The following is a 17,766-nucleotide window of genomic DNA, read 5'->3' on the forward strand; positions in this document are numbered from 1 at the left end:
ATTATAATATATGATGCGTAATACTATATTGTACATTATATACAAGAAATATGAAATTCTACAGTCTGGTTTCCAGAGTGAACATCTCAAAATGTAAAAATTTACAAAACTTTCCTGTTTTTATGCAGTATTACAAAAGATGACAGATATACTAAGGATGGATACAAAAAATACAGTAAACAGTAGACAAAGAGACAAGCTTACCTTTTACCAGACAACACTGGGTTACTTTTCTTGTTAATTCTGTGTCCTATAGCATTCTGGGTCATCAGATTGGGCCCCCAGCTTCTTCGTCTCACCCCTGGAGTGTTACCCCCATAGAAGTCCTTCAGGAAGTTGTTGAGACTAGAGTCCAAGGGCTCTTCTTGGCTGTCTGTGTGTTCAACTGTCTTCCCATTTACATAAATCTAACAAATAAAAGTTACAAAATATATAGTACCCTGTATATAAAGAATTAGTTTCATGTGAACTTAAAATATGATATCTAGACAAGCTCATAATGCATACTAAATATCTATAGATATTAATAACCTTTTTTATGTGTCAATACTGAGGCTTTTACTCTCATACAATATACTGTGTATCATAATAGATAATTTCTAGAAAAATTACCCATTATACAGTACATGTATGTGAAATATGAGGGTTTGAAGGCAACCTTTATATTTACACATCTTAAACAACATCACCAAGGAAAACCTTTGCTTTTTGTATGTTAATCTAACATTACATTGAATATGTGACACAAGACTATAGAGCAGTGTTTCAATTTTTGTAAAGTGCTCTAATATAAAACCAGCTAATAGAAACTAATAGGCTTTTTGCATGTAACTGGGTACATAAATATCTCCAATTTTTTCTTTAAAAGTAAATATCTGCACCATGGTGCATAATTTATAGATGAAATTTGCAATACAATACACTATGTAAACACATGACAGTTTCTGCATAATCAATTTTTGAGGCTATTTCTAGTACTTAATGCTAGACCAAGTGGATGCACATCACACTGTTGATACCCAATATAATATGTATGAGTCCCATGAACTACAATGCTCACCTGTGTCACCTTGGCCCTGCTGTTCTACGTCAAAGATTTTTAAGATCCCTCCTCCCTTTTATTTCCATGAAAATTGTGGCCCTATATATTATATTCCCAAGCAAAACTTTGATTCCATATTGTGGCTCCATCCTAACCCCTGACTTGAACATGTTGAATCTACACTATCTGAGGATACATGCACATTTCTTTGACAAATATTGACCCAGCTGTTATCACAATGTGAAAGGTTAAAAGAAGAAGATATTTCTTCTGTTCACAAATACATTAAGCAATATTTAATAAGCTCTGAACACAACTGAAAAAAGTGTAAATAAATCAAGACAATTACCACTTTCATTAGGTTAAATTAAAAAGAAATGGCATAAATTGCCTAAAATATTATATATCGAGATACACAGGTATATATTTTTGGACCACTATACAGTACAATTTTTCAGTGTATTGCTGTATGCAGGGATATTGTTTCACCCCATCACTAATTATGGCTCTGCTGTTCTTGAGAATATTTTATCTACCCTCAGGGGGCTTGATTTGAACAAACTTAATTCTACACTATGTCAGAAAGCTTTCAAATAAGTTTCATTTCTTCTGGCCCAGTGGTTCTGGAGATTTTTTTAAAGACATCCATCCCATTTTTGCATTTTCTAGATTATCTCGCCTTTCAAGAAGGCATGGCCCTTCATTTGAACAAACTTGAATCCACTTCACTCAAAGATGCTTTGTGCTAAGTTTGGTTGAAATTAGTCCAGTGGTTCTGAGAGGTTAAAAATATGACAAGTTAGCAGACAGACAGCTAGAAAGATGGATAGATGACAAACTTTGACCAGAAAAGCTCACTGGAGTCTTTGGCTCAGGTGAGCTAAAATGGATGTGCATACACCACAGAGACCAGATGTGACAAAGAAATCATTGATTTCTCCCTGCATTAGTGTAATCCCTCAAATCAAATACCAACTGTGAAAATATTCCTTCCTTTTAAAATAAATATGCTAAAATATCATAGGCAGTTGATATAGATAAAACGTGTTTTTTTGTGCAATTATACATTTTTTTTTTTTTTCTGAATATGCAGTGTTACAATGATATTGATATCTGTGCAATATGTTATTTTTAGAACATCATGTGCATAAATGAATACCTTGACATCACACTGCACATAATTTGTCTGTTGCTGTAGTAAAAAGAAAATGTCAACATCACATTAACCTATAATCAGAATACACACAGCTCTGCCTTCACAATATATTAAAAACTATATTCTATTGTAAGAAAAACAGGGAACAGATGTAAGCCTACCTGTAAGAGAATTGAATGAAGCCATACTGTCTCCTATAAGACTATTACATCAAGACCAAGACACGAAGGATGAACAATTATAACAGGGACAATCAATACTGGGCTAAGGTAGAAGAGCTCCATACAGACACCAATAGTGTCTTCTGTAGTAGCTGACAATGACCTTGTAGATAAATAACAGAATTCCTTCTACTAGGAGACAACTTCTAAAATTCATGCAAATTTTAAGTGTAAGCAGGTCAAATCCCAGAGGCCATTTCCAATTTACTACATCAGCTATAAGATGCAAAGAATGTCACCTAGGGGTCGTCTATGACTCCATCTCACTGGTGACTATGAGAACTTGATTTCAAAACTTCCTATATTCTTACATGCCTAAGATAGGATTTCATTAAAATAAAATCCAATCTATTCATTTGTCCTTTATAAAGTATTGCTAAATTTATGAACACTCAAACTAATATATATCTAATTATTATATCTAATAATTATGACGTGAAGTGAAAAAGATATGACATAAGTCCACGAACTTACCGAACAACCCTCGTATATATATACATCAGCAAGTTTTTGAGATCGACTATCATTGGGTCATACCAGCTATCGAATTATTATTTTTTACTTGGCTACTCATTAAAAATATGCTACTTTATTGTAAAATCAGGGCTATAAAATAGGATTCACCTTATTTCTAAATGCATCAGTGTGTTCATGAGTGAAACTTGCAATAACGGTAAGGCTTAAAACTTTTTAGTTCATTGTCCTCAGTAAGGAAATATTTGTGCATTGATTTTTTTTGATCATCAAAAATACTATCTAAAACTGCAGTCTGGGCATAATTTAAAAGGTTTCACAATGGGGAGATTGAAAAATAACAATTACATAGATCTAAACATGTGTTTTGAGTCATAACATAAAATTTATTATCGCATTTTAAAGGATTAAAGTCTGACATTTGTCAAATACGTCAAAATCTTTTCTCGAAAGTTACCCGTAAAAATAACAAGGTGCAAGAGCCTGAAAAAATAAGTAATCTACCACAATCATGATTGTAATAGATTTTCTACCTCTAAGTGTTGGAAATGGAAAGAATTATTTGGATTCTGGCTTCAAATAAAAAAATCCTACTCGCATTACAATAAGATCACGTGTAATCATGCGCATACATGTACATGTAAATTATGGAGCATGTATTGTTTTTTTCATGTTTCATATCAGTTCATTTCATTGTATTTCATTTCATATTAATTAACATTTATTGCAAGCTTTCTGTTTTGATACACACATATAAACTTAAACAAGATGTGTACTATGTTAAACCCTGCTGAAGATGTCATTAGAGCATCCGACCTAGAACCTGGTGAATGTTTTACATTTAACATGCTGCAATACCTTTTTACAATATAACCCTAAGTACAAAATTTACCTGAACACCAGGAGTGTCATTTGAATCATGCGGGACCCGAGATGAGTACTGTGAATCAAATGGTTCCACATCATCCTTGGCCAAATTCAGCATGGAGTTACGTCGCTCACCTGAATTACCAGAAATCATTATTTAATTTAAGAGATAATGAAGGAAAACTAAGGCAATGGATTTTTACATTTTCTGTCAGGAATTGATTTGCTACAGCTTAATACAAGTTAATTATTTGACACTTTTTGGTAATAATACCTAGAAAAATCAAGTCTCAAGTCAAAATGTAAGGCCAGTAAAGTTCTCCAAAAGTGAGGTCAATTTCTTTAGTGACTGTGCATCCATAAAATTTCACAAAATTATCTCTGAAGTTCAATAATATCATTAACTTTTTAGGTTCCAATGAGTTCCTTTATTTAACTGAATGAGTTTGTGATTGACTACTGATCACAGCTGATTTCTTTATTGATCAACTAAAACAAGCTGTCTATTCTCTTTTCATTCTTTTAGTATCCCTAGAAACATTACCTTTACAAGTTTTGTCCATGTAGGACTAACCCATTGTAACTATAATTTCTGTGCAATTTAAGAATTCTGCACCCTTGTACACTAAGAAATCATTATATAGTATTAGAATAGAATCTGTATTGGTTTTGAAAAAAAACACCTTGCATTTAGTTACAATAAATTTACTGTGAATCACTTTTTATTCACGATAACCTTTTTTTTCTCATAAATTACAGGAGACAGTTTGCTTGTGACAACTTCATTCTTGCTTACATTATAAAAGATTATTTACAACAAGAACAAAAATTCATCATTTTATTCTCTTACCTATAAATACCAAAAATACCAAATAATTCACCATCCCCTCCCCCTAATAAAAAAAGGTATCATGGAAATTGATCTACAGTATATAATTACATAAACATTTATAAATATTTACATTTCCAATGTCTTTGTCCGAGATAAAATTACAAATTGTAAAAATACTTTATTTCTACATAAATCTACTGGTTCATCGATAGGCGCGGTTAAAAAAAAATCACGTGCGGGGCGGGACACATAGAGACAGAAGCGGGGCTATTAGCACGGGAATTTGCAGAATCAGGAGCATGTAAATATAAGGAATAACTGTCAGATTTTTTGGATTCATGACGATGATCAATCGATTGGCTTGCGTGATAATTTTATGCATAAACGCCTTCGGCGTTTATGCAAATTATCACGCAAGCCACTCGATTGATCACATCATGAATCCAAAAAATTAGACAGTTATTCCTTAAATAAGAAGAGAGGCGCTAGGACCTTAATGGTCACCTGAGTATATTACAACACTTTAAAGGATTCATAAAAGTATAAAATTACAAGTACTATGAGCAATCAGTTCAATAAAATGATACCACCCCCATAAAGTATCATGGCAAAGTCTATTTTTGGCAATGGGAAACCCCAAATATCTGTCCAGTCGAAAAACAAAATAGGAGTGCTAAAGGGGGGGGGGGGGGTATAATAAAATAAACTGAGAAATGAAGATTGTCCAAAATCAAATGAAATAGGATGATTGGGGATCATCAAAATAGTCTAGTCTTCAGCAATAAACTACTTACTTGCCTGTACTTACATACAAACCCATCTGTCACTATCACCATGGGGACTAAACAAAACAAGAGTGCTTGAGCACAGTCATATAATAAACCCATCACATTCCCTCTCACTATGGCTTCCCTTGGTTTTTGAAGACATGGATTTATCAGTACCTTCTCAGGGGCTGAAATTCGGCCCCATTCCCAATTGAAAATGAGTTCAGATTTTCACAATTTGGCAGTGTTTTTTCCCAATTGGTGAACAATGCTTTTATATTTAAATATCTTGGGAAAACACAGAGTAAAATTGTCAGATTGTCTCTAATTTTCATCTATTTAACTCGTTTAGCAAAGCTACAGTCTTAACACATGTTTAAAAACACTATAAAAACATCAGCAACTTTTAATCTGAATTTCTTCTGTTTTTCTGAAAATGGTGATTTTGTGTAATTGTATAGATTTATAAAGTTATTTCCACCTAAAAAATTGATCTACGAGTGAATGGTAAGGACTGTAGGCATTATTTCAGATAGAAAAATATATTTTCAATGTTTTAATACATATCAAAAGAGGGCTTTGAGAAAATGTGTACTTAGTATAATTTTTTGCAGAAGTTTTATAATCTCCAGAAACAGATTCTATAATGACCTAAATTGGAATCTCAAACACCTTAAGTTGTATAGGTAAATACTTTATACTCATTGAAGTCAATTTTACTTTTATTAGTCTATTATTCATAATTGATCTTGTATGATGAAGTTGGATTTTATCATGTATATTTAATTGTCTGTTTGGTTGCCAAAATTAGAGTTCATGCTGAAATGTTAAATGAATTACACCTGAATACATGACTGATACATGTATAAGCAACATTTTAAATTTTTCCCAATTTCATCAAAAAGCCGATAATTTTTTCCCAATTCCCCCAAAATGGCATTTCCCAAAATAGGCTGATAAATCCCTGGAAGAATATGTTATGTACAACATGTACAAAGATTAAGTTTTTCTGGTCTCATTTTCATTGCCTATTATTTACAAGTCTACTTTTTTAAAGACTTAAAGTATTTTCACTGTAGAATTAATAGAGTCCCAACCTAACACCAAAATCCTAAATATGGGTCATGAATTTCAAAATTTTGAAAGAGACATCCTTGCTCATTAAAACCATGCACTTTGTTTATACCTAAGACCAGAGAAGAAGATTTTCAAAGAATTAATGCATAATTTTCACTATATTTCACTATAAAATCAATAGAACCCACCTTACAACAGAACCCTTGCCCCAGGGCAGGGGCCTTGAAATTACAATTTTGGAAGAAGTACCCTTGCTTATTATAACCAAGCATTTACTAGTTTGCTAAATATCTAGGGGTAAAGAAGATTTTTAAAGAATCTATGCATTTTTACTATACCACCTTAACACCAAAACCCTGACCCAGGGGTCTTAATTTCACAATTTTGGAAAAGGCACCCTTGCTTATCATAACCATGCACTTTATCTGCTAAATGACAGGAACAGAGTTTTACAGGAATAAATGCATTTTCATTATATAATCAATAGAACCTTGCTCTAACACCAGAACCCCTGAAATTCACAATTTTGAAAGAGGCACACTTGCTCATCATAACCATGCACACATTTGGATTGCCTAATTCTCAGGTGCTGAAAAGAATTTCAAATAAAAGATCCATTTTCAATTTATAATCAATATAGCCCCACCCTAACACCAAAACCCCTGTGCCAGGGGCCATGAATTTCCCAATTTTGCACATCCTAATTAATCATGCACTTTTGTCTGCTAAATATAACGAGGTGAAGATTTTAGAAGAAATTATGCATTGTCACTAAATGATCAATAGAGCCCCATCCAACCCAGAGCCCATAAACCCTGGATTCATTAATTTCACAATTTTGGTATAGGGCTCAATGCTTATTACAATCATGCCAACAATTTGACTGCTTGATGTCCAGGAGTAAACAAGAAAATTTTTAAAGTTTGCACTAATATTAATGGTTTAACCCCTATCCCACAGGCTCTAGGTGTGGGGACTATGAAATTCAAATTTTTGTTCTCCTTTACCAATAGATGCTATATGTCAAAATTGATTGAAATTGGTTCATAAGTTCCATAGAACATGCTGAAAATATTCAAATGTTAAGGGAGGACACGTCACATGAGGAAGGACAAAAACGGATAACAGTAGGTCACCTGAATCATTCAGCTGACCTAAAAATGTGATTAATATTGAAAGTATTACCTTGTTGAACGACAGGCAGGGGTGAAAACCGACCTTCGTTTTCAAGCGAAGGACAAGAGTTACTGTGCCTGGCTAAGTGATCCTGTAAAAAAAAAAATTCACTTAAAACAAGCATGTCCATCAGCAATCATCAAATACTTCCTATAATCCAAAAATAATTTCTTTTCAAATAAGAAACAATTGTCCCACTTTAATCAGACCCAATGTCTGGATGCTTTGAGGAAAAAACCCACAAGACCAGATTTTTCTACTTCTGCTAAAGATGGTAATATTCCACAACTGACCTAGATCTCTTAATCAGAACAAACCTTCTACTTATCCAATCAGAAAATCAGACTCATTTGAAAATGACCGACACACATAGAATACAAAATTGAACATCAATTGTTGAGAATTGTAATGAGACGTTTACAGGAGAGGATATAACCTTATCAGGCCCTGGGTAATTGTGTTGGAAAACCGTAAACTCTGGAGAGTTAGGAAAATAAGAGCTACCAATAAACAGGAGAAGTCTGGAAATCCTAAATTTGTGATTACCATGCAGGAAAGACATGTCAAGAAAGTGTGACAAACTGACATAACAAGTATCATCAGATAATAGTTTATCTATACTCAAACTTTCTTAGAAAATGCAGGTATAAAAAGAAATCTTGGAAGACCATATCCATAGCAGGAAGAAAAACATGAAATAAGGATGTTCTTTAGCTTTGTCCCCATAAACCCATTCAGAAACCATCAAATACTCTGACCACAAAATTTTTTATTAGCGTAAAATATTGTTAAGGAAATAGTATTTTTTAAAAAACAAACCCACATGCATTAAACATTTGCAGAGAATCGTATGGTGTATGGTGCCACTGAGCATGTTGAACACCGTTGAAGAAGTGAAATTTCTAGTACAATATGATATTTAAAACTGAAACAGATAATGGAAACAAAGAATTTATTTTGAAATATTTATCATTCAAATACTAAATAAAGGAAAAGTTAAGTTGCTCATAAATTGAAATAATTACGAAGTCAAAATGTAAGAAATAGTCCTTTCACTCAATGTCCCGAGTCGGCTTCTTCTCTTTCCTCCCTACTTGTCGGCAAATTTCCCTAATTATTTTATTCTGATAGTTCATACATAAAGGATTGAATGTCTATTACCAAAGGAATATTGTTTGTCATACATTAAAACTCGGTTATAGCAAAGTTCTGGGGACTTTGGAATTTACTTCACAATATTATATCTGTGTAAAGAATTCCTTAAAGTATACATAGCAAATTGGCAATATATGTTTTTATTTTCATTCAAGTATGACGAACAAATGTATTTAAGGAAGTATAAAATACAAAATTTACCTTCGAGTTCAAAAGTTTTTAGATGAATCGCATTTCAAATATAAATACTTACAAAATTAATGTCAGTTCAATATTTTAAAAATTTAGATCTTTGAAAATTCACTGTAAAAGATGTAAATATCATTATTTTTAACTTCTAGGGGACTCAAAATCAGTCCACAATAACTGTAAATTTGATATATCTGAGTTCATTATATCCATGAAGTTTTACAAGGAATAGTTAAGAATTTCACAGGGGATTGCGGAAAACTTCGCTATATCTGTGAATTCGTATGTTCGTACTAAATGAGTTACACTGTAGTTTCCACCATCCATACTGTATAGTTGACTTATTTGTGCCAAATCTTTTTGTAGTACCTGGTATTTATTTTTACAATCAACTAGCTTTTCGAGAACTCACTATGACTCACTATATATATATAACTCACTATGATGTTTCAGTACCAATTTAATTGACTGTTATCTAATTAATGGAGATTTTTCCTGCACGTATAATAATCTACAGGCATTTTATCACCTCTAATTGCGACTGTTTTTGAATGGTAAAACAATAATTATATGTTCCAAGAATATAACTGTTTTATTTTTAAGAAATTTGGGAGAGTGATAAAAACCCTTTAACTCTTTATCCTTGAACTCTTATCATCTATCTCTCACCCTCAGTATTGTTAACTATATCATTCCTCATAATAGGTACTTATTACAGAATATGCTTCTTGTTTTTGTTCCTATGACATTGAACTCTATTGTATGACCCCACATACATTCTAACCTGAATTTTGGGATGAAATTTTGTGTTCTCATTGGCTGCATGGTTCTGCCTCTGTTTATTGGCTAAGTTCCGAAATTCGAAACTTGAAGCATTGACAAGTTTTGTTTGTATACCTGTTTTTCTGTCAGTATATTATAATTTAACTCATGAAATTGAGGAACCTGAGGAACCAAATGATATAATTGATATTATATAAAGGTCTGAAAATCTAAAACAAGGGAAAGTAACATATAAGTAATTGTAAACAAAATCATAACATAATCACCTTGACACACATGATTTGGGTGTAAAGTTTTCAAAAGTATCTTCCTGGAATAGATCAGAATTAAGTAAATGCAGATTCTCTCCACATGAAAGTGTGCAATATTTGAAGCTCATTATATTGCAGGTGAAGCTCACTCACAGAAAGCTATCAAAAAATAAATCTTCATTTCCAGCTAGATGGAAGCACCTGCTGCAGCCATTACCTAGCTGATAAACTTATACTCTTACTTTCATCAGAAAAACTTGACCAAGATCTAAGTGCACATCACAGAGGAAGATAATAACTCCTCTGATTCTGTCTGTGTTGTGTATTCTTCATTCTTAACACTATGGGGTCCAGGCGGAGAAAGCAGAAAAAAAATGATGTACAGAAGGGTGGAAAAAGAGCAGAGCATGGCTCATTATAACTTCAAAGCCAAAGAAGCAGTAAATGTAGTGTATGGATAAACAATTAATTTCCTCTCCAACAGTAAAGGATCTGAACCTAGCACCTCTATCACTCTCTCCACCTCCCTCCCCACTCTCAGACTCCTCTGTGCTACACCAGGTCCCTGAAGTAGAAATCTCTCACTGCTAATCACTCTAGCCATCAATCACAACCACTCAACAATCAGCAGAGCCAAGACATCTCTTGTTTACTAGCTCAAAAATAAACACAATCAGAGGTTGTTAGCCTTCTACTGCTGTTCCTTCACTGCAAGATTCATATAACATGTACAGCATGCTTCATAAAACATAACCTTAATTTAAATGATTGACCTGACAATAAATTCAAAGAGAAGTCATTTTTCCCACTCTTAAACCCACAAGAAAACTGTCTTCACAGAATTTTTCCTAACCATTAAACACACAGTTCTATTCTTTTCAATATATTATACATGCAGTGCTAAGCACACTGCAACTTGTCTCAATATTGGCTTTTTCATAAATTTAAGTTTATGAAAAATTGGAAAAAAAATATAATAATTTTATGAGTTTGTCAAATGAATTAAGGCCTTAAATAATGATACGTCTCTTGTCCATCATCAAGTTTTGTCTAAAAATGAAGATTAAAATTCTTCATTTTTAAATCTTGGCTGAGATATCACATTTAACATTTCTACAAGAAAAATATATGACCCAACCTAACTAGTGCCACAGACAAAATCTACTTGTCCTGGTACCATTTTGTACAAAGTACCTTTCTAGTAGCACCCACTCCAACTTGCTCCAATTTGCAACTCCCATTTGAACTCATACCATTGTGTCTCACCCACCTTAACAAATACCACAGACTGTACCAATTACTTTAACTCATATCACGTACCTTGTCCCACCCACTTTATCTCATATCACTATCACACTCATGTTAACTAATACCACTGACTATTACATCCATTTTATCTCATATCACTGACTGTCACACCCATTTTATCTAATATCACTGACTGCCACACCCACCTCAACTCATACCACTGACTGTCACACCCACTCTCACTCAAACTACAGTGCAACTCCCACTCTCACTCAAACTACAGTGCAACTCCCACTCTCACTTGTACCCCTGTGTTACATCCACCTAACTAGTAGCACTGTGTTACACGCGTATTTTACCACTAAGTCACATTTGCTAAAACATACCACTTCATAGCATCCACTCAACTTGTACCAATTTCTATCATCCACTCTAATTTGTACCATAACGGACCATCCACTTTAATTTACACCACTTTATAAACAGCCAATTCAACTAGTACCACTATGCACCAACTTAAATTAGTAACTTGACACAAACACCCTACTTTTTTGTTTAGATATTACCAGTTACAGCATCAGATGGGAGGCAATACTGACAAGTGGGATTTAAGTGACATCAGTTGGTGTGATACTTTGCCTACCTTTCAAATCTTAAGATTCAAGATTCAAATCGGAGGCTTCTACGAACATGTTCTCATCAAAGTACAGAGCAAAGCCTTAACAATAACAGAGAACATTTCACACCTTCATGTTTAAACATACACTGTTTCTGACAGGGGATTCCTCTGGAGAGGTGAACAACTTCACTTTTACTCTCCCTTAGCAGGCAAGATAGTCACAATTAATACACATATCACAGTCTTCTTGCGTGGGAGGCATAAAAAGGTCATCTTGATTGTTAAAAGTGACAAAACTGACATTAAAATTAAGCTAAGAAATTTATATCTGTTTTAGTTCTGTCAATTTTATTAAAGATATAATTATTAAGAACTCTAGTTCCTTTTCCTTGACATTCTATATTCTCCCCAAGAGATGCCTAGGAGACTGGCAAATTGACAGAGGATGTGGTTATTGGATCCACCATTTACAACCCACAAAAATACTTCCTTAAGAAGACTCCATTTTATGGCAATTTGCATAAAAGAGCATCTGACAAATGAATTTTACTATGATAAGTAATGTTAACATGTAAACAATAATTACTTCTTGGTATTTTTAAGATATAAGATATATTCTTAAGATATATAGTATCTGAAGCTTATTAAATCATATGAAATCTAGATAAAAAAAAATTTACAAGTACTATAAGTCAGCAACTGTCTGGTTGGTGAGAATGAGAAGCTCATTATTTTTACATAGGAAATCACAGGAGGGGGTGCTAATTAGGGTGAACATGGTAATGAAAAAAATTCCCATATATTCCTTTGTAAAAATTTGATCCCTCATTGTGGCTCCTCCCTATCCCAGGGGTAATCATTTGAACAAACTTGAATCTACACTACCTGAGGATGCTTCCATATCAATATGACTAAACATAGCTTTTCTGTTCTTGAGAAGAAATATTTTTTCTATATGTTCTTATGTAAAACTTTCCATCCCCCATTGGGCCCCATCCTACCCCTGGGGGTCATCATTTGAACAAACTTGAATCTACACTACCTGAGGATGCTTCCATATCAATATGTCTAAACATAGCTTTTCTGTTCTTCAGAAGAAGATATTTTCCTTTATATTTCTATGTAAAACTTTGATCCTCCATTGTGGCTCCGCCCTACCCCAGGGGGTCATGGTTTGGACAAACTTGAATCTACACTACCTGAGGATGCTTCCATATCAATATGACTAAACATAGCTTTTCTGTTCTTGAGAAGAAATATTTTTTCTATATGTTCATATGTAAAACTTTCCTTCCCCCATTGGGCCCCATCCTACCCCTGGGGGTCATCATTTGAACAAAATTGAATCTACACTACCTGAGGATGCTTCCATATCAAAATGACTAATCATGGTTTGCAGTTCTTCAGAAGAAGATATTTTCCTTTATATTTATATGTAAAACTTTGATCCTCCATTGTGGCCCCGCCCTACCCCCGGGGGTCATGGTTTGAACAAACTCGAATCTACACTACCTGAGGATGCTTCCATATAAATATGACTCATCATGGCTTTGCTGTTCTTGAGAAGAAGATTTTTAAAGATTTTTCCTATATATTTCTATCTAAAACTTTGATCCTCCATTGTGGCCCCGCCCTACCCCTGGGGGTCAAGATTTGAACAAATTTGAATTTACACTACCTGAGGATGCTTCCATATAAATATGACTCATCATGGCTTTGCTGTTCTTGAGAAGAAGATTTTTAAAGATTTTTCCTATATATTTCTATGTAAAACTTTGATCCTCCATTGTGACCCCGCCCTACCCCCGGGGGTCATTATTTGAACAAATTTGAATCTACACTACCTCAGGATGCTTCCATATAAATATGACTCATCATGGCTTTGCTGTTCTTGAGAAGAAGATTTTTAAAGATTTTTCCTATATATTTCTATGTAAAACTTTGATCCTCCATTGTGGCCCCGCCCTACCCCCGGGGGTCATGATTTGAACAAACTTGAATCTACACTACCTCAGGATGCTTCCATATAAATATGACTCATCATGGCTTTGCTGTTCTTGAGAAGAAGATTTTTAAAGATTTTTCCTTTATATTTCTATGTAAAACTTTGATCCTCCATAGTGGCCCCGCCCTACCCCCGGGGGTCATGATTTGAACAAATTTGAATCTACACTACCTCAGGATGCTTCCATATAAATATGACTCATCATGGCTTTGCTTTTCTTGAGAAGAAGATTTTTAAAGATTTTTCCTATATATTTCTATGTAAAACTTTGATCCTCCATTGCAGCCCCGCCCTACCCCCGGGGGTCATGATTTGAACAAACTTGAATGTACACTACATAAGGATGCTTCCATATAAATATGACTCATCATGGCTTTGCTGTTCTTGAGAAGAAAATTTTTTGAAGATTTTTCCTATATATTTCTATGTAAAACTTTGATCCTCCATTGCGGCCCCACCCTACCCCCGGGGGTCATGATTTGAACAAACTTGAATCTACACTACCTGAGGATGCTTCCATATAAATATGACCAATCATGGCTTTGCTGTTCTTGAGAAGAAAATTTTTAAAGATTTTTTCTATATATTTCTATGTAAAACTTTGATCTCCATTGCGGCCCCGCCCTACCCCCGGGGGTCATGATTTGAACAAATTTGAATCTACACTACCTCAGGATGCTTCCATATAAATATGACTCATCATGGCTTTGCTGTTCTTGAGAAAAAGATTTTTAAAGATTTTTCCTATATATTTCTATGTAAAACTTTGATCCTCCATTGCAGCCCCGCCCTACCCCCGGGGGTCATGATTTGAACAAACTTGAATGTACACTACATAAGGATGCTTCCACATGAGTTTCATCTTTCCTGGCCCTATGGTTCTTGATAAGAAGATTTTTAAATGATGCCATTATTTTTTCAGTAATTCCTAATTATCTCCCCTTGAAAGAGGGCGTGGCCCTTCATTTGAACAAACTTGAATCCCCTTTACCCAAGGATACTTTGTGGCAAGTTTGGTTGAAATTGGCCCAGTGGTTCTTGAGAAGAAGTCGAAAATGTGAAAAGTTTACAGACAGACAGACAGACGGACAGACAGACAGACGGACAGACAGACGGACGCCGGACAAAATGTGATCAGAAAAGCTCACTTGAGCTTTCAGCTCAGGTGAGCTAAAAAGAGAAAAGTAGTTGGCAATGTTTAAACTTTAAAAACCATTACAGGTGTAAAAAGTAACTGCATTCCATCTAATCATTACAGGTGTAAAAGGTAACTGAATTTTAGCTTATCATTACAAGTATAAAAGGTAACCGAATTTCAGCCATCATTACAGGTGTAAAAGGTATTAAATGCATTTCAGCTGTGTATAAAACAGAAATTGTGGTGTTTTGCCCACATTTTTTTTGGCAAATATTTAGGTAGCATACAGGTTCATTTATCAATTTCTAAGCAAGATTATGACCAAGGACCTTGTGCACTTTTCTTCATTTATCAGAATGGGAGGGAAAAATCTGTACTATGTTTGATTTTTCTTGGTTTTATCTAAGAAAAACTATAATTAATGCAAAATCAATCAGTTATCACAGGGAACCAATGAATGAGCATTATACCAAATATAAAGGCTGTAGTTTAGGAAAAACTGATAACATGACAGAAAGCAAAGATATTGCTGGTATCAATATGGAATTATTCCAAGAGTAGTATAGCACTTTTGCTCGGTTACCAAAGAGAACACCAATACTCTGTAGCCTTTTCATAGACATGCCTATCTGATTCTGGTTAAAATCTAGACACCTTAAGATGAACATCTAATGTATTAATAATGATTATCTTTTCTTTCAACTTTACCATTACATTTATGCAAAATAAATTAATCTTAAAGTCTATTGCATTTCTTGGTCTATAGGACCAAGTTCTACTCTTGAATTTCCTATAAAGATTTATTTTTTAGACATTCTCTATTACAAAGGAATTACGGATTTCAAAAACAAGAGAAAAAAACCTGATAATAATTTACTACCATAATCAAACTTTTCCTTTTACCTTATAACTGACTCTATTGCCAACCCTGTCACAGTTAAGTCCCAGACATGGTATCCTGTACAGAGAGTGAAGCCTTAGTTTTTCCTTACCTTAGTTTAGAACATAGACATGTCACTAGCTCTTGTTACTTCTTGCTTCTGTGAAGCATGACACACACACAAAACTACTCACACCTGATACATATCAACAAGACACACAGGACACAATGCATCATCATTTACCAGCCCTCTACATAAATAAATCCTAACAGCATCACAAGAAACAAGTATTCAATCCGAACACTCTCTCTCCTGCAGATTTCTCATCAAGTGAGATCTCATAAAATTTGACATATATTCTTCTCTCTAGTGGCACATAATACACTGGAGTTTGTCATAGATAGATGCAATAGCCAGATTGTAGGACAGAACACTTGCTGATTAAGTCCTGCCAAATGATGACTCCATGTGTAAGATGACTACAGAGTCAGTGTGTCTGTATTCTCCAGAATGCTATAAAATACAGGTAAAACATCTTTATAGCTTTAAAAGAACAGAATCAAAATGTACTTCCAACTTGGAGACCAGAAATCTTTTTTCACTTCATCTTTCCAGGCAAGCATTAATGACTTCCCTAACACAAACCTATGTACTCCCTTTAACATGTGTATACAGTAAAACAGGCTTACAGTGTACACACTTATAATGAACTGATGCTTACAGCAAAGTGATTTTCATTCCCTATGGCTTTAAAATATGTAAACTAAATGGATTTAATGAATTTCATTTATTACAAAGCAAAATCACCCATCATTAATAAGCATGTTTTACTGTATAATAAGTCCCTTGTCCCCATAACTACCCTAGGTCACACATTGTCTGTCAACAGCCACAATATAGGAACAACTTTTATTAACTTTTCCAAAACCAGACAAAGTCATGATATATATAAAATCAATACATAAGAAAAAATCAAACATTCAGCTGGAAGGCTTAAATACTGTGTCACCACATATTATTGTGTGAAGGCCTGACAAGTTGACCACAAAAAGTATATTTATATCACAGTGACTTCATCCTATTGTTATAGTACAAACTGCTCTGTTCACAGGAAAACTAAATACAGTTTGTTCTGTTCATAAAGAGATTGGATACACAAAGAAACATGTTTATAATGAGATAATTTCAAAACAATGGGCCCTCCCTCAAGATTTCATTTTTTTTAATTTTTTTTTTCTTTTTGTGAAGGGGGGGGGGGAGGGGGGGGGGGGGTATGATAGGATCATACATCTCAGTGCCCAATCAAAACCATCCATTTTTATTTCAATTTGAAGTACTGACTAAGTTTCCCTACTGCTGCCTCTCAAGTTTTCTCTTCAATTAAAATCTAGCTATGGTCATTTCAGAATTCATGACAGATAAGAGAGAATGATCAACTAGTGAAAATTCCAGGACACTTTTTATGATTTAAAATTTTCCAGACTCCAGGTTGATTCGGCAGAGATAAAAGATAAAAAAATCTAAGGACAGAGTATCCTAAAGATATGTTCCAAAAATACTTCATTTAGAAACTGCATAAAAACAAGCCAAACTTGAGTAGGTTTTAGAAAATTCTGAGAATGCCAGAGTGAGCACCTGGTCTGAGTCTGGAAATTTGATGTCTGCAAAGGAACTGATAATGAGAAAGATTTGTTCCCCCATAATGACCGTAAATAATAGTAGCCATTTGACAGGTGATTGCTGGGAATCTCAAGATTCCATCCAGGGGCCAAACAGAGTTCAAAACTACCCTGATACTCTCAAGATCCCATCCAGGGCCAAACAGAGTTCAAAACTACCCTGATACTCTCAAGATCCCATCCAGGGCCAAACAGAGTTCAAAACT

At 34.2% G+C, this 17,766-nt stretch overlaps 1 protein-coding gene across 10 annotated transcripts in view; it reads right to left on the bottom strand.

The window, feature by feature from the left end:
- The window catches only part of LOC133181726 (rho guanine nucleotide exchange factor 18-like), a 127,611-nt gene that overhangs the window by 85,515 nt on the left and 24,330 nt on the right, over positions 1–17,766 (bottom strand). For all 10 annotated transcript variants that reach the window (XM_061316293.1, XM_061316298.1, XM_061316291.1 and 7 more), the window contains exons 10-12: positions 7,622–7,703; positions 3,786–3,895; positions 205–407 (exon numbers count right to left, since the gene is read on the bottom strand). In XM_061316293.1, the coding sequence (XP_061172277.1) occupies positions 205–407; positions 3,786–3,895; positions 7,622–7,703 (395 nt within the window). The remainder of the gene's footprint in view (positions 1–204; positions 408–3,785; positions 3,896–7,621; positions 7,704–17,766) is intronic.

Source organism: Saccostrea echinata, unplaced genomic scaffold, assembly GCF_033153115.1.
Source record: "Saccostrea echinata isolate AGI-Se365-2 ecotype Australia unplaced genomic scaffold, CSIRO_AGI_Sech_v1 ptg000009l, whole genome shotgun sequence".
NCBI lineage: Eukaryota > Metazoa > Mollusca > Bivalvia > Ostreida > Ostreidae > Saccostrea > Saccostrea echinata.